Consider the following 22,310-nt stretch of genomic DNA (forward strand, 5'->3'; position numbering starts at 1 on the left):
GCTCAGACAACCCCACTTCGAGAGGTTCCACAAAAACATCCCAAAGTCTCTCCCTGACTGCCTTTTGACTATCGAAAGACTGGTCAGAGCGAGAGGCTTTTCAAAGAAAGTGGCAACTTCAATTGCTAGAGCCCGCAGAGCCTCTACCCTGCGGGTCTACCAATCGAAGTGGGGAAGTTTTCCGTAGATGGTGTAGGTCGAAGAAGCTGTCCTCTTCCAATACCTCTGTAACCGAAATCGCGGATTTTCTCCTCTTCTTAAGAGAAGAATCCAAATTGGCCATATCAACTATCAAGGGATATAGGAGCATGCTCTCAGCTGTTTTTAGAAACAGAGGGCTGAATCTCGAGAATAATAAGGATCTTCATGATCTCATCAGGTCTTTCGAGACTATACGAAATTGAGATTGTCGATTCCCCCGAGTTGGAACCTGGACGTTGTCCTAAAGTTCTTGATGTCGGACAGGTTCGAACCTATAGATAAAATCTCATTCAGAGATCTTACTAGCAAATGCATATTCCTGTTGGCTCTCGCAACTGCTAAGAGGATCAGTGAATTGCATGCTTTGGACCCTTGGGTGGGATTTAGAAAAGACTCGGCTGTCATTTCTTTCCAGGATCTTTTCCTAGCAAGAATGAGAACCCTTCTAAAAAACCTTGGCTAGAAGTTTCGAAGTCAAGGGACTCTCTTCTCTGGTAGGAAGAGAGTTGGATCGGTCCCTTTGCCCAGTCAGGACCTTAAATTTTATTTAGAAAAGAAGACACAGCTTCAGGGATGTCGACAAGGTCCTTTGGTGTTCGTAAGAAACCCCAAGAGACCTATGTCAAAGAACGCACTGGCATTCTTTGTCAGAAATGTAATTACCGAAGCTCATAGGAATTGCCAAGAGAACTCTTTAAAGCTGCTGAAGAGTGAAAGCTCACGAAGTCCGGGCTGTGGCAAACTTCCTTTCTTTTACGAAGAATATGTCCATGAGAAACATTTTTAGCAGCAACTTATTGGAGGTGCAATTCAGTATTTGCATCCCACTATTTAAAGGATGTTAGAATAACATACGATAAATGTTTCGCTCTTGGACCTTATGTATCAGCGGATACTATACTGGGAAATGGAGCAGACGCTGATCCTTAAATTTGTTTTTAATATTTTTAATAATTAGTTTTAATATTGTTTGTGAGTTGTGGGTTGCTTGAAAGGATGTTCGGGGATGACTCCTTTCAATCTTAGTACTAACCCCAATGAGGATCAGGTGATCGGGATTAGTGTCGTGCTCTATGATCATGCCAATAGGCAAGGTGTTTTGTCATGTAAGTGGATAGGACCCCATTGACAAAGATCCTAAGGTTCTGAAGCGTAAGTGGGTAAGATCTCTTAACAGACCATCAAGAACTCTTAGCATGAGGTCACTACCTCGCTGAGGCTCTTGAAGCGATACGGGCTCCTAGGCAGTAGCCATGAAGTCTTTCGCTAACACAGGTAGGAATCAAGGTTTTTAATTTTATTACCTACAACATATGTTGTTTCGTGTCTATTTCAGTAGATTAGCTGTCTCTTACCCTCCGCCAAAGGTGCCAATCAGCTAAGTATATATCTGACAGGTAAGTTGAATGCATAAAAATGTTATTGTCATGATACAATAAAGTTTTATGCATACTTACCTGGCAGATATATACGGTGTATGGCCCACCCGACCTCCCCTCAGGAGACAGGTGGAAGAGAAAATCTGTCTTAGAAAACGGGAATGATTCCTATTCCCGCCACCAGCGGCGGGGCGGTAGATCACCTGACCTACCTGTAGAGTGTGCCGCGAAATTCGAATTTCTATCGGGGACGACGGAGTCTATAGCTAAGTATATATCTGCCAGGTAAGTATGCATAAAACTTTATTGTATCATGCCAATAACATTTTATATATGAAAATGTGTGCAATTTCATTTAGAATACAACAAAAAGCAACCCATGGTTGTAGCTTTTATCAGTTTTGAAATATTTTCATATAAATCACGATAAGTGCAAAAATTTCAACTTTCGGTCAACTTTTACCACCGAAATGGTAAAAAAATGCAATTGTAAGCTAAAACTATTACATTCTAGTAATATTCAATCATTTAACTTCATTGTGCAACAAATTGGAAGTCTCTAGCACAATATTTTGATTTATGGTGAATTTTTAAAAAAAACTTTTTCCTTACGTCCGCGTGGAAACTATGCTGAAAATCTCAGAAATTCTTTCGTCAGTTTGTCATAATCTTTGCACCGTTTTATATTAGCCTTAACATAAAGTTTTATATGTGAAAATGTGTGCAATTTCATTTATAATACAACAAAAATCAACCCATGGTTGTAGCTTTTATCAGTTTTGAAATATTTTCATATAAATCACGATAAGTGCCAAAATTTCAACTGTTGGTCAAATTTGACTTGACCGAAATGGTAAAAATACGCAATTGTAAGCTAAAACTCTTGCATTCTAGTAATATTCAATCATTTACCTTTATTTTGCAACAAATTGGAAAACTCTAGCACAATATTTTGATTTATGGTGAATTTTTGAAAACACTTTTTCCTTATTTCCGCACGGTAACTCTGCCAAAAATCTCAGAAATTCTTTCGTCACTTTGTCGTAATGTTTGCACCGTTTTATATTAGCCGTTACATAAAGCTTTATATATGAAAATGTGCATAATTTCATGTAGAAATAAAAAAAAATAACTCATGGTTGTAGCTTTTATCAGTTTTGAATATTTTCATAAAAATCACGGTGCCAAAATTTCAACCTTTGGTCAACTTTGACTCGACCGAAATGGTCAAAAAACATATTTGTAAGCTAAAAATCTTACATTCTAGCAATAATCAATCATTTTTCCTCATTTTGCAACAAATTGGAAGTCTCTAGCACAATATTTCGATTTATGGTGAATTTTTGAAAAAACTTTTCCGTGCGTCCGTGCGGTAACTGCCGGAAATCTCAGAAATTCTTTTGTCAGCTTGTCGTAATGTTTGCACCATTTTATATTATCCTTTACATAATGTTTTATATATGAAAATGTGCGCAATTTCATGTAATATACAAAAAAAAAAAAAACCATGATTGTAGCATTCAGTTTTGAAATATTTTCATATAAATCACGATAAGTGCCAAAATTTCAACCTTCGTTCAACTTTGACTCAACCGAAATGGTAAAAAAACGCAATTGTAAGCTAAAACTCTTACATTTTAGTAATATCCAAACATTTACCTTCTTTTTCAACAAATTGGAAGACTCCAGCACAATATTTCGATTTATGGTGAATTTTTGAAAAACACTTTTTCCTTACGTCCATGCACGGTAACTCTGCCAAAAATCTCAGAAATTCTTTTGTCAGTTTGTCTTAATGTTTGCACCGTTTTATATTAGCCGTTATATAAAGTTTTATATGAAAATGTGTGCAATTTCATGTAGAATACAACAAAGAATAACTAATGATTATAGCTTTTATCAGTTTTGAAATGTATTTTCATATAAATCACGATAAACAGAAAAAATTCGACCTTTGGTCAACTTTAACTTGACCGAAATGGTAAAAACTGCAATTGTAAGCTAAAACTCTTACAGTCTAGTAATATTCAAACAATTACCTTCATTTTACAACAAACAGGAAGTCTCTAGCACAATATTTTGATTTTTGAAAAAACTTTTTTTACGTCTGGGCGTTACGAATTTATACATCTTTTGTGATAATATTTTCTCTGTGGTGCTTTGATCGTTTTACAATTTGTTACATACCAAAATCATCGCAATTTAGTGTACAATAAAACGAAAAAAATTAACTTATTAGCTTTAACCGTTTTGCTCACAGGGTGATATGTATACAATTATATATGAAATTTTTTGCGCTGTTATATATTCCAATATTTATATATGTATACAATTATATATGAAATTTTTTGCGCTGTTATATATTCCAATATTTATATATGATAATGATATCTTTTTTCATCTCTGAGGTTGCATACTAAACTTCAGGCAATGACAAAAAAAAGGAGCCAAAAATGAACTCTTAATCTTGAAAACTAAGCGTGCTGTGATTTAAAAAAAAAAACTTTCTTTCCGCTTCGGCGCTAACTCCTGAACGCTGCCGGCATACGAGAGATACTTTGGTAAATAGTGGCTCGGCGTTCAAGGATTAACCATTGGCAAAGACAGCTAGTTTTTTTTTTTTTTTTTTTTTTTTTTTTTTTTTTTTTTTTTTTTTTTACCACAAAACAAAAGGTTGAATTTTGCTTCTTCCAGGCTTAACTTTTGACAACGACATCTATGTTTCTTAAAACCACAAAGCCAAAGGTTAACTGCCTCTTCCAGCATTTACCTTTGACAAAGATGTTCAAGGTTTGTAAAAGGATGATAAATTGTTCTACGTTTAACCTTTAGATTTAAATGCCCCAACAGGATGGAGAAGTTTCCTCTTCTTCCCCACTTAAGGGTTACATTGGAATTCTTACAGGGCACTGTAAAGCATAGCCTTAACATCACCCTCAGCTTTAAGGCAGGAAGCTAAAATAGCATTCCCTTTACACCAGCTTAAAGAAGGGTGCTGACAATAAATTTACTTATCCGCTGCTAGTGCTAAATAAAAGGTTTTACAGTAAATTCAGATATAGTTTAGACCCACATTTAAACTACAGGGATGAGACTGATATAGAGATGAAGGGGCTTCAATTTCAACACCTTACTGTGCTGGGCCTCAGCAAGATCTAAAAGTACTTGATGCAATATGGAACGATAACTTTGGAAGTAGCCAGTGAGTCTTATTATCTCAAAACAGAAAACATTGACGTCTATAAGGTTCCAGGTGCTGAAAATTCCTCTAGAATGGTGCCCTCAGTAATACACATACCACTGCTTCTGACTGCCATGGCAGTCTTAAATTAAGGACAGAACCTATGATAACTTGAAAATCTTATTATTGGGAGGGGACATTCTAACATCTCCAAGCAGTTAAGGAGATGCCCAAGTTAATGGAAATGTATGGAATTGTGTAGTAGAGTTGATTTATTCTCAATGGAAGAATGAGACATTTACCGAGAGTATTGGAAATTCTGAAAATCACTTGCCCTGAGGCTACAAGGGCTCTATAGGAGACACTAAGCAATTCTTGAACTTGAAATTGCTCAATAGTATTCAGAGTAGATATCAGGGGCAGGCCTATGAGTCTGAATTAGGCCAAATTTAAGGAAACGTCCACTGCTCAAGCCTGAGGGTCATCAAAGTAGTAGTAATCATTTTAATGTCCCTGTTCATCGACATGCTAGTAAGTCTGAGTGCTCCTTAAATCCCACACCTAGTGCCAAACTTACGGATGTAGAGGCCCTTGTAGACAGTTTGTTCTTCCTGAATCCCCAATTGGTGAAACACTGTCCTTCCACAGAATGAATGATCAAACCAATACATATGTTGTTTCATTTAACTCAAAAGCAGCAAACTTGCCACAAAGACTTTGTTTCTGACTGGGAATAAACCTGCTAAGCATCCTGATGTCATCCCACTGCCCTGCCATCTAAAAAGTTTTACCAGGTGTAGTGTTGACCATTCTATGTCGCATGAAAGTGTAATGACACTAGTTAAACTCTGTATGTGTTGCATGACAGGGGGAGAAGACCAAAACCTGCACTTAGGTTTAAGAACAAAATGGACAAATCTTGGTTACAGAGCCCCTCCTACAGTCCTGGAGCCAAAGTTGGTCCTGGATTACTTACAAATTGAATGAACTTTATTTTTAATTCATAATTCTTATGCTGAAACTGTACATTAATTGAGCACGATTATCTGAAAATATCCCCAGTGACGCCATGTTTCATAATAAGGAGAAGCCCCTACCGTATAGGAAATTTCCTTCAGGCCTAAAATTCTTCAAGCAGCACATGACTATTCATCTTTGACTGACAAGCATGCCTAATTAAGTATCATCCCCACATCACTAGATAAGAATTGGGATATAGAGAATTAACAATATAATGCATAGAAATTGAGCCAGAAGAAGCAACAGGTCCTTGGCCCTTGGCATAATGTTGACAGAGTTGGCCAACTTGAATCACTGATTCAGTAGAAGTGTCTTGCTCCTAAAGTCGACACCATCCACCAAAAGGCAACAAGTCCCTGACATAACTTACAGAGGGCTGCACACTAACCCAAACAAAGCACACAGAACAGCAATACCTTCTTGTAAAAACATCTTGAAGGAACTTGCATGACTGTGGATGTATTAGTAAGTGGAATACATTCTGCATGTGTACCACAAGTCTGACCGTTCTTTGGAAATGCACTAAAACCATGCTAGAAAACCAACAAGTATGTGGGCAGACACTTCCTGTTATTCAGTCTCCAAATGTCCAAGAATATCTCCAATTACTTATGGAGCTCATCCTAAAGAATTAATTACCCTTGGACCTTCATTCCCTCTATATACAATCTCCTACTAAAAAGATACTTATGAGAGATTTCTGCTGAAGATAAAGGAAGCTATAAGAGGGAGATTAAACCAGTGGATGACAACCAAAAAGAATCACAATTGCCCTTCATTGTCTCCACCGTGTAACGTACTGGTCCCAAGTTTCTCCATGCATGTTAGGAGGTTGCAACTGTCCATATCCCAGAACCTGAGTTTGCACTTATCCCCGAAAGGTATAAAATAAGACTACCAATAGATAATTCCTTATCGCCTTAAACCGAGCTGCATAATCAGACAGGAAGCGAAAGTGTTCTCACTTCTTCCAAATTGAGTGAGTATAAGCATGAGGACATTGCCCTGCAGCATCAGAAATGAGTTACTTGTCTTCCTCGCTAAAAACTCCCGCGGGCAACAAATCCCAAAGGCGGCTTCCTCGCTAAGCAGTTGCAGAGAGGAGACAGCGTAGCTATGTAAAAGGTAATAATTTGACAAGCTAGACTGAAACTCCATCAGCATGTCTGTCAGTCTCGAGTTCATATCCCCACAAGAAAGAGGAAGAAAGCGGACCTCCTACTAAAGACGGTTAAAGGACCAAAAAGTGTGTGTACAGCAAGAAAAGGTCTTCGGCTCTCCACGACTTTAAAAGAAACAGGACGACAAGCCAAGGCGGCCTATGAATATTTTTTTTTTTTTATGCACAATTGCCCTCCCACCTGATCTGAGGAATACAGCTATTGTAATAGAGATAAGTACTAGTATTTATTTTTAAAAAATTTTATTTGTTTTTATGTTTTGTAAACATCTATTATATATATTTTGTAAAAAAAATTAATTTTTTTATATTTCAGTCAGCGCTTGGGAGTTTTTATGAAGAGGGTGAAGAAAGTCCTACAGAACCACTAGGTGTTAGACCAGAGGCAGAAGGTGCTCCAAACACACCACAGCAGCCATCTGCACAAACTACTCCACAAGCAAGGTGAGGAGAGGTTTCAAACAGTTGTGGCCGTTATATATTCATTGTTTTCACCGATATGCTACAGGACAGAACTTTTTCAATGTTTTTATGTTGGTCAGCAGCAGCTTATTCAGAATAAAAGTGAAGCACATTTAAATGCCAGTAAATATTTTTTATTTGCAGTAGTACAAAAGCAGGACCCAACCTGTATTGTAATATGAAAAAATATCTGTATACTGTAGTGAACAACACGTTATTACAGTATATCAGCCGTTATTTGTAGCTTTTGTACTAAAATGCGAGATGTGTCTGTTATTGAATGCACCAACCAACTAAAAACACTAATGTTTTATATTTTATTAATTAAATTGCAGTTCCTCAGAAAAGTCAAAATCGGAACTACCGAAAATGTAAAAGATTCTGACAAAATTTCTTTTATTGTCTTATTTCCAAAAGTTGACAGTCTCTGCTGGTCATACTTTGGACACTCGCACAAGACATGTCTGACTATGACCAACTCCTTGCACTCTGAACACTCTGGAGCAGAGTCGTGTGGGCTGCTCCTTAAGTGTCCATGTGTCAGACGGGTATGACCTATACGGAGATGTGTCAGAATTACATGTTCATGTCTCTCTCTCTGATATGATGAACTCCACTTTCCAACATCAGGTTTTATTTGCTTTAATTTGCTATTTTCTGATTCTTCATTCCAAATATGTTGCCATTTCCTTATAATACCCATCTTTATGTATGTTACATAATCACTCATAGGGAGATTCACACTTGATCTTGTCATTTGAATTGCTTCTTTGGCTGCTTTGTCAGCCTCTTCATTTCCTTTGATCCCTACATGGACAGGGATTCAACATATTTCTACTTTTTTCCCAATAATATCTAATTTATGAAGTGATAATTTAATTTGTTGTACTATATTATTTTTTGGTTTGTAACTCTGGATGGCTTCTATGGCACTTCTTGAGTCACTAAAAATCACAAAATTATTGAGTGATGTTTAATTATTTTTATGGCTGAGGCTATTGCGCAAAGTTCTGCTGTGAATACCGAAGCTGTATTAGGAATAGAGAATTGATATGACTATGAATCTGTCAATTTCATTTTTTAGAACTGTTCGAAAAAGGCCTAGCTGCTAGTACCATTACTACGACTAAATCTGCCTTGAGGAAGATATTTCAGTTTGGCTTTAATATTGATTTGACAGATTTGTACTTCTCGTCTATCCCTAGAGCATGTGCTCGTCTGAGACTGGTGGACCGCCCTCACACAGTCTCCTGGTTTTTAAACGATGTACTCAGGTTGGCTTCAGATACTGATAATGAGAGGGTGATGTGGTAGTGGTTTTCACTCGCCCTAGAACTATACCGACACCTTTTAATGAAGGTGAGCAAGCCAGAATATTCTGGCATGTCTAATTTAGCAGTTTTCTGGTATTATAGCAATATTTTACCTTAGAAATAGTGATGAAGGAACCTATTTCACGGAGCGACACAGCTTCCTCGCCCAGAAATAGATTTTTCCTACGTCAAAATCCCTTTTTTAATGAGTCTGGTCTCAGGCGCCAGAATATCTGAACTGTTGGCTCTCTCTAGAGAACCAAATCATATTGATTTCCTCCCGTCAGGAGAAGTTCTGCTCTTCCCAGATCGGAAATTCCTAGCAAAGAATGAAGACCCACAAAACAGGTGGTCTCCATGGAAGATTGTACCTTTCCTCAGGACCCATCAATATGCCCTATCGTTACATTAAAATCTTATCTGGGCAGAACTTCTGAAAGGTCTTCAGGTCCTCTTTTTATTAGAGAAAAAGGCGGAACCATTTCCTTGAAGGGAATTATACAACAAATTCTTTATTTTATTAAACAAGCCAATCCGGATTCAGTCCCTCATGTCCATGATATCCGTGCCGTGGCTACCTCAGTTAATTATTTTCATAATATGAACTTCGAGGATCTTAAAAAATATACGGGTTGGAAATCCCCGACAGTATTTAAACGCCACTATCTGAATAATTTAGAGGCCCTTAAATATTCGGCAGTGGCTGAAGGGAACATTGGCTCCCCTGATATGGCCTAGTTATGTAACTCTATTTTTGTATTCTATTTTTTCGCTATTATTTTTTGTTTTGATACTCACTCTCACCTACCTGCCTCGCTTGTAATCCCTGCCTTTCTGCCTTATGTTCCGGTCTGGATTGCTCATCAACCCACTCCTGGACATGTACATAGTTCATAATTGTTTGTTTTTTGTGTTCATTACCTGTTGTTTTTCCCAGGATAGTATGGATTTGGTCATATTTAGTACTTTTTACCATTTGTAACTTGCTATTCTTACATTGGTTATTAAAACGTAATTTTAAGAAAATTTTTATTTTCCTTATATATTTATAAAATTTTGTAGTTTACCAAGCTTGTATGGCCAATTCTCTGCTACTATTTCACCAGCCGACACAGGTCGAACCCAGAAAAGGGATTTTGACAAAGGAAAAATCTATTTCTTGGGGAAGACCTGTGTCTCCCGGTGAACCCATCCCTCTCTTCTCCTTGTCCCCCGCCCTTTAGCTGGCCCAAGCTTGGGTGCGTATTCCAGGAATGAAGGTTTCTGGCAGAGGTAGTAGTAGTAGCAAGCGGAAGGTAGACGTTGTAACGGCACTTCTCTAGAGAGGGATTTTGAGAGGAGACTTCTAATTGGCAAAGTATCTGTGGTAGTGGCTTCCACTCGCTCTTGTGCTATACCGACACCCTTTAGGGATGAGCGAGTTGGGGGTAGTAACTCCAACATTCCATATGGCTTTTTTCTCTGGTATATTTAGCATCTATTTATACCTAGAAATGTGTGCTACAGGAACATTTCACCGGGCAACCCAGGTCTTCCCCCAGAAATAGATTTTTCCTTCGTCAAAATCCCTTAATAATTCTCTCTCTCTTACAGAGATGTATGCTTTTGTATGATAAATAAATGATTTCATACATTCAACTTCCCTGTCAGATATATACTTAGCTATAGACTCCGTCGTCCCCGATAGAAATTCGAATTTCGCGGCACACGCCACAGGTAGGTAGGTCAGGTAATCTACCAGCCTGCCGCTGGGTGGCAGGAATAGGAACTATTACCTTCTAAGGACAGATTTTTCTCTATCATTTGGACTGTAAACATACGTTTACGGTTCCTCCTGATTTGATTTTCGTGTTTCATCGCCATCGATCTTCTGGGCTGTTTTTTGCAGGGAAGTACTGGGTCTTTGGTTCGGCATACGCTTTTATTAACTTTTTAATGAATTTCGCTTTGAAATTTCGAAGAAAATACTAAGTGAAACTACCGAAATCATCGGTAGACACTCACATAGTTTGCCATAAAGAGAATTATTAATATTTATTCATTATTACATGTAATAAAGGTTACAACTTTATTAAGGAAATATTAAACTCTAATCCTACTTTAGGAAGTCAGAAAAAGCATATAACTAGATAGCTTACTTTATAAGCTTTAATAGCGTTTGTGCTAACGAGCAGTTAGAGTATTAGCAGTACTAGTAGTTGTTGCATCCTCATCACCTTCTTACTCCTCAGAAACTACAATTTGTTCATGAAACTTACCTGTCAGATATATATATAGCTGTATTTTCTGAAGTCCGACAGAATTTAAAAAACTTCCGACACACGCAGTGGTCGGCCAGGTGGTTAGTACCCCATTCCCGCCGCTGGGAGGCGGTATCAGGACCATTCCCATTTTCTATTCATAATTTTTCTGTCGCCGGTGCTGAAAAACACCCTGTTTTCAGTACCTCCTCTTAGGATTTTGGAAACTTCATTGCCGCTAAGTATCCTAATTGTCTTTTTGATTTATTTACTTGGATTTGTGGCTAGGCATACGCTATCTTAAATTGATTTGAATTTGATTCATTTTTGCATAAGATATCTGAATCTAGTTAGGCTAGTTTCAGAGGGTGTTGTCTGCAAAGATAGGGTGTGGCTACCGAAAGCTTCGGTAGATCCGCACTTGGTATGCACGAGGGGTTTGGGTCTTGCTTCTTTGTTGAGATTTGTCATGTAAGGAGTGTGAGACTTTGTCTATTCCGTAAGGAAGACGATGATGATTCGTATGTACGCAATTAATCAGTAAACATGTCTAATTCCGTAAGGAAAAAGTATGATTCGTATGTACGCAATTAATCAGTAAACAAAAGTCAGTATGAGCGCTGCAACCCTTCCTGTAGACTTTATTTTGCCTAACCCTATAGTATGGCCTACGGGTTATGAATATGTCTGCGAGAGGTGATCGCTCCTTCCATTGTTGTGAAGAGTGCTAACTTCTGTTATTGTTACCTCCATCAACCCTGTAATGTTGCCATTCGGGCCTAAAAGCAGTGGCCCTCTGTAGAGGTTATGTTTATTTGCCCTTTTCTCTTATACTCTTTCGTTTCGTAACTTAGAATCGAAAGTGCTTGCTTTAGAGAGCAATAGTGAAGTGGCTAAGAGGGCACAGTGACAGTGCCCCTTGTGTAGTGGAGGGTTGCGTCAGATCGGCCTTATAACGCCTCTAGGTCTAGACCTCTGTCGGACTCCACCAGGACCACAGGGAGAGGGCATGTCGAAAGCCGAAGGAGGGTTACGAGGAAAACCCCCACCGATCTGGCGTGCCTTCGGCAGTTTCTGATGAAAATCCCCAGACTGCCCAAAGTTCGTGCACGTGCACGAATCCTGAAGGATTTGCTTCTCGTCCTCCGAGGCGTCCTCCCCGCGCAAGGGTTGGAGCTCTCGGAAGGACTCGCGCCCTCTAAGAAGCTTTAGAGAAGAGGACGCTTCACGTCCTCTCTCTCGTCAGGAGGGAACGTCAGATCCGCCCCATAACGCCTCTAGGCCTGGACCTCTGTCGGACTCCCCCCAGGACTAGGGAGAGGGCATGTCGAAAGCCGAAGGGAGGGTTACGGGGAACCCACATCGATCTGGCGTCCCTTCGGTAGGTAGGACCTGTTTGACGTTTCCCAGCTGCGGAAGATGCGTGCACGTGCACGAATGTCGAAGGACTCTCGCCCTCTAAATAGAGAAGCTTTTATAGAAGAGGACGCTTCACGTCCCCTCACTCTCTCTCGTTATGCGTTTCAGTGAGAAGTAAGAAGGCGAACGTCGCCTGATCACGTGTACGTCTTTCCACCGAGAAATATGAAAAAAAAGAAGGCAGTTTCTCTCGCTTGTTTTGACGCCGGTCAGGAGCATGACGATTTTCTGCACGCTTCTTTTGACGAATCGGCTTGAACGGGACGCTCGGATGGACGCCAGGCGCGCGCCAGTGGAACGCCGAGCGTCCTCGCCAGTGGACGCCGAGCGTCCTCGCAAACTGGACGCGACGCGCGCACCAGCGCACACCAGGTTTGTCTCCTGGGATGAACGTTTCTGTGACTCTTCAGACTTCAAGCTCTGTTTAAGATTTGAGCCTCAAGAATGTGAAGTAAGCAGTGCTTCGGAGGAAGCTTAAAGTGACAGACTTCTTCTCTTCGAAACCCAGCAAGACCTCGGGTTTCGTGAATTCAAGAGGTCTCTGTCAATATTATATTGCTTTTCGCAAAGGTGGATGGAGTTAAGGAAAGCTCAAGGGAAGAATCTCGTTTTCTCTACCGCAGTCAAGACTTTGCGATAAGGCAGTTACGGGTTATGTAAAGGCTCGACGTCTCGGCGACGTTCAGTAGGATTCTTGCAAAGGCATTCATCAAAAGGACGCTTTTCAGGAAAGCGCAAGACAGGACTTCCTTTGCCACCTTTGCCATACTGCCAATAAATTTTAAGCTTTAGCAGGCATTAGTTGTGATACGGGAGAGGAAGCTGGTTGGAGAGTTTTCTTCCTCTTCCCCAGGATAATTTTTGCAAGCTTTTTAGCACATCTGAAAGGGTTTTTTCAGATGATAGATTTTGTTAGTTTCTAGTCGGGACTACGCTGCCGAATTGAACATCGTCGTTCTACCTGCCGTAAGCCCTGTCTCTTAACAGATTCTTGCCCCTTTCTCGTTTGAGACGGGAATCGGAAAAATAAAATGCTCGACTTCCTGGATTACGTTTTTGTCAATTCAGTGACTTTCCCCCATTGACAATATACTATCGTTTTGTCAAGTAAGTGGGTATCCCCTCATTGACAAAATATCTCTTTGTCCCGTAAATGGGTTAGTTCTCATTGACAAACATCTCTTTAAACTTGATATTGCGTAAGCGAATAAGCTCTTATTGACAAGATTCGGAAGAGCTCTCATTCGTCATTCGCAGACTCGTACAAGAAATAGACTTGTAGACTACGTCAATGAACGCTTATGTCCAATAACATAAGAAGCTTGAGCTGTCTGCTTCGATTCTCTTAAGTGTTGTTCATGAAACTTGCCTGTCAGATATATGTAGCTGTATTTCCGAATTCAGCTATATATATGTCTGCCAGGTAGTATGATCAAACTTTATTGTGATATAATAAAATATTTTGCCTTGCGTTATTTTTCTACTGGTTGGTTCAAGTCATACACGCTTGCTGTAGTTACCTCTTCGGATGGCACCAAGAGAGGTCTATTGTCCATTATTTTAAGGACATTTAATCGTTACTCCCTGCAGCCTTCCAGGAGTTTCCGATTTATCTTTTACCGTTGTATGGTAGTGTTCTGACGACACAAACGCATCTATATATTTAGCGTTTTCTGTTTCGCTTAAATATACCAGCTTGAGAGTCTCTTTTTGCTCAAAAAATAACGGACCTATTTCTTCGTAGAATAGGGTAGCTGGCAACCCAGACATAAAGTTAAGAGACGACGTTCGTAAAGCTGCTGGCTGCTGCTGTGTCTGACTGTCCAAGTTCCAACCGAGCCAGTAACAGATCGTGCGCTGTCATGCGCTGTAGGTTAAGCTCTCTCTCCTGCGGGATTGACTGACTAACCGTATCTCTGGGCTGGCGGTTTACGTCTCTCCTGCGGGATTGACTGACTAACCGTAACTCTGGGCTGGCGGTTACGTCTTCCTGCGGGAATGCTGACTAACTGTATCTCTGTCCTACAATCACGGACTTTAGCCTAAGATTGAGGGGATTTCTTACGTGAATGAATAAACGTTGCATTCGTTTTTGCCTTACTATGTTCAACGAGTTATCTCAATCCTTTCGGTGCGCCGTACCGCACGGTATAGAACGAGAGTCTACCGCAACATTGCACTTTTATATGCTCTCCTGCTTAGGCAAAGCGCATTATAGGGAAGTAAGCATACTCGGGGAGGGAATGGATGAGCTTGCTGGGGACCATTTCCTTCCTGAAGAAGTTTGTTTCCCCTTTGAATAGACTGCAATTCAGACCACATTTTTTTCCTACCGGGAAACTGAAATAATTATTCTAGATCTAGGAATTATTCTGAACATCTCTCAGTGCGTCATGATAGAAAGAAGGTGCGGACATCTTGGATAGTGTTTCAGATGTCCTGGATCTTAATCTGAAAGAAGTAAATGCAATTCGGTCGTCCCTCCAGTCCTCGAAACCAGTTTTTGGAACCAGTGGTCCACTCAACTCTGATATTCCTCAGCTCTCTCATATCTTAAGAAGTATCTTCTCTCGGTCCCTGCTCGAGTTTACGAGAAAGGAGCCTATTATAACAACCAGGCGTTAGATTAGAATGTAACGATCCTCTAGATGTTCGTTACAGGAATTGCAAAAGGTCCGTTAACGAATCGTCTCGATCGACGGCAGCAACTGTTTTGAACTTCCGAGTGGAATCTTTCTTTAGAAGTATGTTGATATTTGTGGAACTTTAGGGACGCCCTTTCATTCTTCTCTTCGATATGTTGAGGACGAAGAGGCTTCTTATTCTCTGCTCCCCCTTTTTCTCGATCCGGGATCGGTACCATTAAACGCCATCCTATGATATTAAACGGGGATGGATGTTTAGTCTCTTTTCCCCTTTTTCAATCGCTTAGGAAATGTAATGAGGATTTTTTATGACGTCACAGGGAGCGACAATGACGCTGATTCGCCCCATGTTGTGGCCTTCAGGATCCTGGATTCACAGAGGCCACATCCTTCCTAGTTCACTTTCCAAGGACCTTTTCCGAGAGAGTCGGTCTACTCTTAACTCGAAAGGTACCTATAACCTCTCCGCTCTGAGTCTGACAACGTTCAGACTATCGAGATGTTGAGGAATAAGATTACCGTCTTCCATTTCCGTCTGAAGAATGGGATAAGGGCAGTCACAAACTATTAAAGAATACGCAAATATGTTGTTGACGGCTTTTGGGCTCAGAGATTTGCGTCTGTCAAACAACAAAGCCCTTCACGATCTTTGAGTTTCTGTGGAATCTCGAAACTCGCTCACCATCTACTTTTTGTCTCACCTGTTTTCTCGGAGTCAGACACTCGTGCGAGATCAGGCGACATATAGTAGCCCTGAGTTTCTTGTTGACGAAGTCGGTTGCGTTTTATACACCAACCCCCGATGATCGTGTAACATGAGACCAGGTTGGACTGCAGGCATTCTTCCTTCGGGACTGGAATCGCCTTTTTGCCTTCCTGCTCCTTTCTCCTGCACCGAAGCTCGAGTAAGGAGTTGATTCGCTGACGACGTTGGGTTGCGTTGATACAACACCCCCAAGGTTTGCTTAGATTGAATCGCCCAGGCAGTCCCACCTTCAGCGAAGAATAGTGCCTTATGGTCTTCAGGGTACAGCCTTGCTGTCCTTGATTCGTCTGACTGGTCAACTGGTCGGTCACCCTGACTTTGTTTAGTACAGACGGACTGACTGTGCATGTCCAGATCGAAGCTTTTCAATATGGAACTTAGACGTAGTCTGAGTTCTTGATGTCAAAGCATTCGAACCTCTCCTACTGTTAACCTTCTTGCATGTGATCAGGAAGGCCTTCTTCTAACCACCTAGATACGACAAAGAGGGTTAGTGAGATTTTAAGCCATCGTCACAAGTTTTGGCTTTAGAGAACACAAGGCGGTGTGCTCTCTAAGCCTTCCGTTGTGGCCTAAGAATGGAAACCCGTTTTGTCCTTGGGCCAGGAGCTTGGAAGCAAGGATGGCACAAGTTAGTGGCAGGAGCCAGAGAGAGTCCTGTGCCTGTCCAGGTCTCTCAAGTTTTATCTACATAAAACTCAAGAAAGTCGAAGTCATTCGGGCAATCTGCAGTGTTCCGAAAAAGACCAGACTTGCCCATATCGAAGAACACCCTGGCTTTAGTGTTAAGGAGTTCTTTCAAAAAATGCTCCTTCATTGTGTTTGCTACAAAGATTTTGAAATCTTTTTTATCGGAATGCTCACGAGGTGAGGGCGCGGCCTCGGAAGCATTTCAACAGAGCATGGCACTCAGCAACATCCTGAGTACCATGTTTTAGCGAAGCAACTCTGTGTTCACTTCACACTCCCTGCGAGATGTGAAGATGGCATATGAGGTCTGCTGCTCGCTAGGGCCATAGTGTCTGCAGACACAATCTTGGGGGCAAGAATAAGTACCAACTCATCCTCCATCCTGTAGAAAATGGTTAGGAAGAGCTCTTAATTTAGTTGTTGAGTCCGCCGACAACGGCGACTTCTTAACTCTTAAGCTTAGTTAACACACCTAACTTTGGCTAGGTTGGTCAGGTGGTGATATATATATATATTTATTTTTACTTCTTAGCCCTCATGGTATGGTCCAATATGGTCTAGTCACATTGTGGTCACGCCCCCGTTGACAGATCATCTGGAGTGCACCAGCTTTTTAGGTCTCTACCTCGCTGGCAACTCTAGTAAAGCAGAAGCAGACTTGGGTGACAGTAATCACGAAGTCGGCTTATGCTAACAGGTGGAACCAAGATGTAAATCATCTGCATGCATTTGTTTCCCAAAATCCTTCATTCTGTCCCTTCCCACCTCCAACGGTGGGATTCAGCTATATATATATCTGACAGGTAAGTTTCATGAACAAAATGATATTGTTATGATACAATAAAGTTTGTTCATACTTACCTGGCGATATATATAATCAAGTACCCACCCACCCACCTCCCCTCAGTGGGACAGTGGAAATAAAAATTATGAATAGAAAATGGGAATGGTTCCTGAATACCCGCCTCCCAGCGCGGCACGGCTGGGGGAAGGGTAGGGATAGGGAATGGGAAGGGTACTAACCAACCATGGCCGTACCACTGCGTTGTGTCGGGGAATGTTTTTAAATTCGGCGGACTTCAAAAGAAAAATCCAAGCTATATATTATATTACTGCCATGTAAGTATGAACAAACTTCTTATTGGTATCGATAACAATATCATATTTATATATGCAAATTGAAGATAAATGGATAGCTCAAATGCAAGCTTTTAAAAGGTAAGAAGTGAATATAGTGTTGTTCCCCCATTGCAATGGAGGGTGCGTCTGATCGGCTCTGTCTCGTTCCCAGGTCTAGACCTCTTCCAAGCTCACAAGCCCAGAGGAGAAGGATGTCGACAACCGCCCAGGGGGGTTTTTTCCAGAGAATCCCCACCAATCAGGCGTCCCCTCGGCAGGTTCTGTAGAACGTCCCAGACTGCCAAGTTCGCCATTGAAAGGCATCCTAATGTAATGTGTTCCCACCCCTTATTATTATCGTGTTGACGGATAAGGAGAAGAAAGTTTCAACGGCCATAAGATTCAATGAAGATGCAAGATAATCTCGTCGTAGATATCGGAACCTCAGAGAGATATCTTTCGATAACAGTTGCGGTAGAGGCATTGCCCTATCCTGTTTTTTTCGTCCCCCGTACTATAAAAGACGGAGGCTCTATCCCATGGGGTTTGAAAGAGTTATTTTCAACAAATTCTCATCGGTACATTTATATGAAAAATATATCTATTCTGAGAAGAACGAATTAGATATTAAAGAATATATGTTGATCGAATGAATTATGGATCTCGGTTAATGATTAAACATACATTATATAATTTTTAAGCTTCTAGCTCCTCGGACATGAAGCGCCTGAACGCCTGAAACAAGGCTCGAGGCGCCTGAGAGCCCTGGAACGAGGCGCAAAGCGTCTGAAGAGCCTGAAATGAGGCGCAAGCGCCTGAAGAGGCTGAAATGAGGCGCAAAGCGGCCTAAAGACGCTGAAAGAGGCCAAAAAGCGCCTAAAGAGCCAAATGATGTGAAATGAGGCTCAAAGCGCCTAAAGAGCCTGAAATGAGGCTCAAGCGCCTAAGAGCCTAAATCGAGGCGCAAAGCGCCTGAAAAGCTGAACGGAAGGCCAAAAAAAGCTCGGAGGCTCAAAGGAGTCGCAAATCGCCTGAAGCTCCTGAAACAGGCTCGGAGTGCCTGAAGCGCCTGAAACGAGGCGAAAAGCGCCTGAGGCGCCTGAAATGAGGTGCAAAGCGCCTGGAGCGCCTGAAACGATGCGCAAGGCTTCTGAAGCGCCTCAGATGAGGCGGTGGAAAGCGGCCTGGAAAGCCTCAAGCGTCCTGAAGTGCCTGAAACGAGGAGCAAAGCGCCTGAAGAATGAGGCGCTAAGCGCCTGAAGCTATAAACCAGGATCTTCATCGTATATGGAGTTAGATCCTGATTCTGCGTAAGGTGAAGATATTCGAGGATTTCTTCTGATAAGGACGGGAGTTGTTGCACAGGTGGCCGTCGCCCTTCTCAGGATAGTCTTAATGCAAGTAATGGCAAGAGCAAGATCGGTTTTTTTCCTGGCGGGGACTCAAGATGTCGCACAGTGGCGGCCTTAGCCCTTGTCAGGTTAGAATCGGTACTGCTAAAACAAAAGCCCTTCACCTTACGGCAAGGAGGCGCTCTCCTCCGGTTGCTCATTCCTTCTCCCACTTGATGGACAGGAAATGGAAGATAGATCGGAATTGGAAGCCAATAAGGGAGCAGGTCTCTCAGTTTATAAGACCTTAGCGACCTTTTTTATTGAAAAAATTAGTTCATTACTAATAAGACGATATTAAAATCTTCCTCCTTCTAAAATAATGCAACCAACCATTTACAGAAAGAGTGGCAATCGTTTGCAAATTGAACAAGGTTCGTACGAGCTTCATTCATTGATTAGAGGCTCTTCCAGATAATAGAGGCGTAGAATACGGCCTTATCTCCAGAGATAAAAATTTGAGGGATTCTCTTCGATCCGAGAGTTTTCATTGCGATCTCTTTCGACTAATGCTAATTCGTGTTTATTGACGAAAAGAAACGGAGAGGGCAAAATTTCCATTCTCTCTCCGCATCGGAGAGGAAAAGAATGTAGAAGGAAGACTTGCTGCATACGACTGCTGAATGACAAGTCATATAGCATACCATAGTGCCTTTGTGGTTCGCTACGAAATTATCTATATCCTTACAGGATTTTCCTGGTAAGGACTTCGCTTAAAAGTTTGTTACGACAATACCTACTCAGCTTCGGTATTTAACAGAGGTTGTTTGGCTTAAATTGGCATTATTGAGAGCTTCCTTAGGCTCGGGAATAATTTTATTATATTCCTTCATTAAATGAAGTAACTGGCAACTCACGATGAATGCAGCCAGGCAGCGAGCGAGACGACGGCCGGGCTGTCATTGTAAGCGTAAGGCCAATACAGTACCATCCAGGTCTCGGTCATTAGCAGTCGGTTGCATCTCTCTCTCCAACGGGATGGAATGGTTAACCGTATATTCCCCCTACAATCATGGACTTAGTCTCGAATGGAGGGGATAGTTAAGCTAACATAAATAAAATATTGTCTGCCTTTTGCTAAGAAGCTTTCAATAAGAAAGATATTATAACCTTTCAATGCTGTTTACCGTAGGGAACATTATTAAAGGATTCTAACACAGCAGAACATTATATATTATAATGCTCTCATGCTTACGAAAGCATGGCTTATTAGAATACATGCTTAGTGAGAAGATGGATGTAGTAGAGAATTCACCTTAAGACTACGGTATGGTCAAGTCTTTCGAGAAACGCACACAACCTTTTTAGAATCAGATATTGCTCAAGAGAAGACGGATGAGTGGAATGGGAAACATTCTCTTCGTGGCAGAAATGGTTTCCCTGAATGAATATACTACGTATATAAGAGTTTTTTTTTTCCTACTAAGAACGGAATTAACATGTGTAAGGATGTCAGGGTACCATAAAGGCACAGATGTTCTGGCACATAACATAAAGAGTATTAGAAGAAAGCGCCGGTCTGAAGCGCCAACCTGGCGCAATGCGCCAGAACGCCAGCCTGGGCGCAATGAGCCAAGAGCACCATCCAAGATATTTTCTCGTTTTTAGCGAGTTATTACATAAGAGTCCAGTAGACCGCCTTCAGGGACAGAACGCTCGGTAACGGCAAGATTCGTTCCTGATTTCGTTACCCATTTAATCACTTAGGCCAATTCCATGACTCTCATATCGCAAAGAGCATTGAGAATCTTTTTTTTTTCGCTCCTGTTCGCGTTAACAAAGAGAATCTATTTGGAAAAAGAGGTTCGATGCAAGATTTTGCATGTCCGTGAGAACCTTCTCGATCAACGATAATAACTGTTATCATATGTCGAAACATTTATTGCAAAGAGTTGTGAGACCTACGGAAAGTCTTCTCATAGATCTCTTAGCAATGTAGAAAAGACGAACAGGCTTCCTGTAGACTGCTTCCTTTTCCTTGAACCAAGAGAAGTAGCAATATACACCATCTTTATTTTATAGAAAGGGGAATAAACTTTAGTTTTTTTTTTTTCCCTAAATATAAATGCTTTACAGAATTTAAGATAAAGGGCGTCAAAGAAAGAGAGGATAATACTTTATGCCTCATTTTGGCCTTAGAGGTTGGATTCACAGAGGTCACGTTCTTCTCACAGCATGTTTTGGAAGTCTTTTCCAAGACAGTCTAATATTCTATAAGCATCTATTACAAATGGACCTTAACAACCTCTCCACTCTGAGTCAGTCTTCGTGCAGACTGACCAGAAGTGGACATGAATGAGAGATTTTTAAAGGTGAATGACAATAGTTCATAGCCAGGACATAGAATTGCTGCAGATCGTGTTTGATGGAAGAGGAAACTGTCCTCTTCCGATACCTCTGTGAACCACATATAGAGGTTTTTTCTTCCTTTTCAGAGGGAAGGCAAGAATTTCACTTTATATATCTGCTATCAAAAGAGCACAGTAAAAGGCTATACTCTGTCTATACAAGGAGAATTAGAGATAGCAGAGGATTAAGATCTTCAGGATCTGATACGATACCTCAATACGACAAGAGTAGGATATCATGTACTTCGAATGGGATCTTTTGTGGCTTCAGATTCCGTGTTCCGACAAGATGGAACTGCTCCTCATCAAACTTCTTTGAGAAATTTTATGAGGGAATTCTTTGTTTTCTCTTGGTCCTTAAACTACCAAGAAGACAGGTGAATTTTTTGTGCATTGGAATCTCGCATCAGATTTAATTGGAGACTCGGCAATGGGTTCTTCCCAGCCCACATAGTATGTCTGGCAAGAGAACTAAAACCCTCTATTCCTGACTCAACGATTTCAGATAGAAGTTTCGTTGCCCAGGCAGGGTACTTACGTTTTCACCTACATAAGAAGAGATGGTTTAAATGTTTTTTGCCTACAAAGTCTTTGGGATGCGATGAGGGTTCGAAATGCTTCCCAGAAGGTATTCAGAGAGATACAGTAAAGAGCTAGAAATCAGGAGTCCTCCCAATTTCAGCTCGGAGTCTCCTTCGACTTCCAAGCCCCTTCCCTTCCTTCGGACAAGGATAGGGAAGATTCTGCAAGAGGAACTTCATCAGCAAGTAAGAAGAGTCTCGTTAGCAACGGAAGGATTCAAGAAGGATCCTCCTCGGAGGAAGACTCTTATCTCTCGTACTGTTAGATGTCCTATCGTCTAATGGATGTAGTTTACTACAATCACCTTCCCTTGCCGGAGAGGCCAGAAGCTCAAAGTGGAAGAATTTCTTCCACCTTCTCCAATCTCCTGATAA

The 22,310-nt window shown here is 41.1% G+C and overlaps 1 protein-coding gene across 4 annotated transcripts in view; it reads left to right on the plus strand.

The window, feature by feature from the left end:
• Positions 1 to 22,310, plus strand: part of LOC135217090 (NSFL1 cofactor p47-like) — a 139,885-nt gene that overhangs the window by 5,817 nt on the left and 111,758 nt on the right. For all 4 annotated transcript variants that reach the window (XM_064252792.1, XM_064252800.1, XM_064252776.1 and 1 more), the window contains exon 2: positions 7,278 to 7,405. Coding sequence is in view for 2 of the 4 variants with exons in the window: in XM_064252776.1 (XP_064108846.1) it covers positions 7,278 to 7,405 (128 nt within the window). In the remaining 2 variants the exon portion in view is untranslated. The remainder of the gene's footprint in view (positions 1 to 7,277; positions 7,406 to 22,310) is intronic.

This window comes from Macrobrachium nipponense, chromosome 19 (genome assembly GCF_015104395.2).
Source record: "Macrobrachium nipponense isolate FS-2020 chromosome 19, ASM1510439v2, whole genome shotgun sequence".
Lineage (NCBI taxonomy): Eukaryota > Metazoa > Arthropoda > Malacostraca > Decapoda > Palaemonidae > Macrobrachium > Macrobrachium nipponense.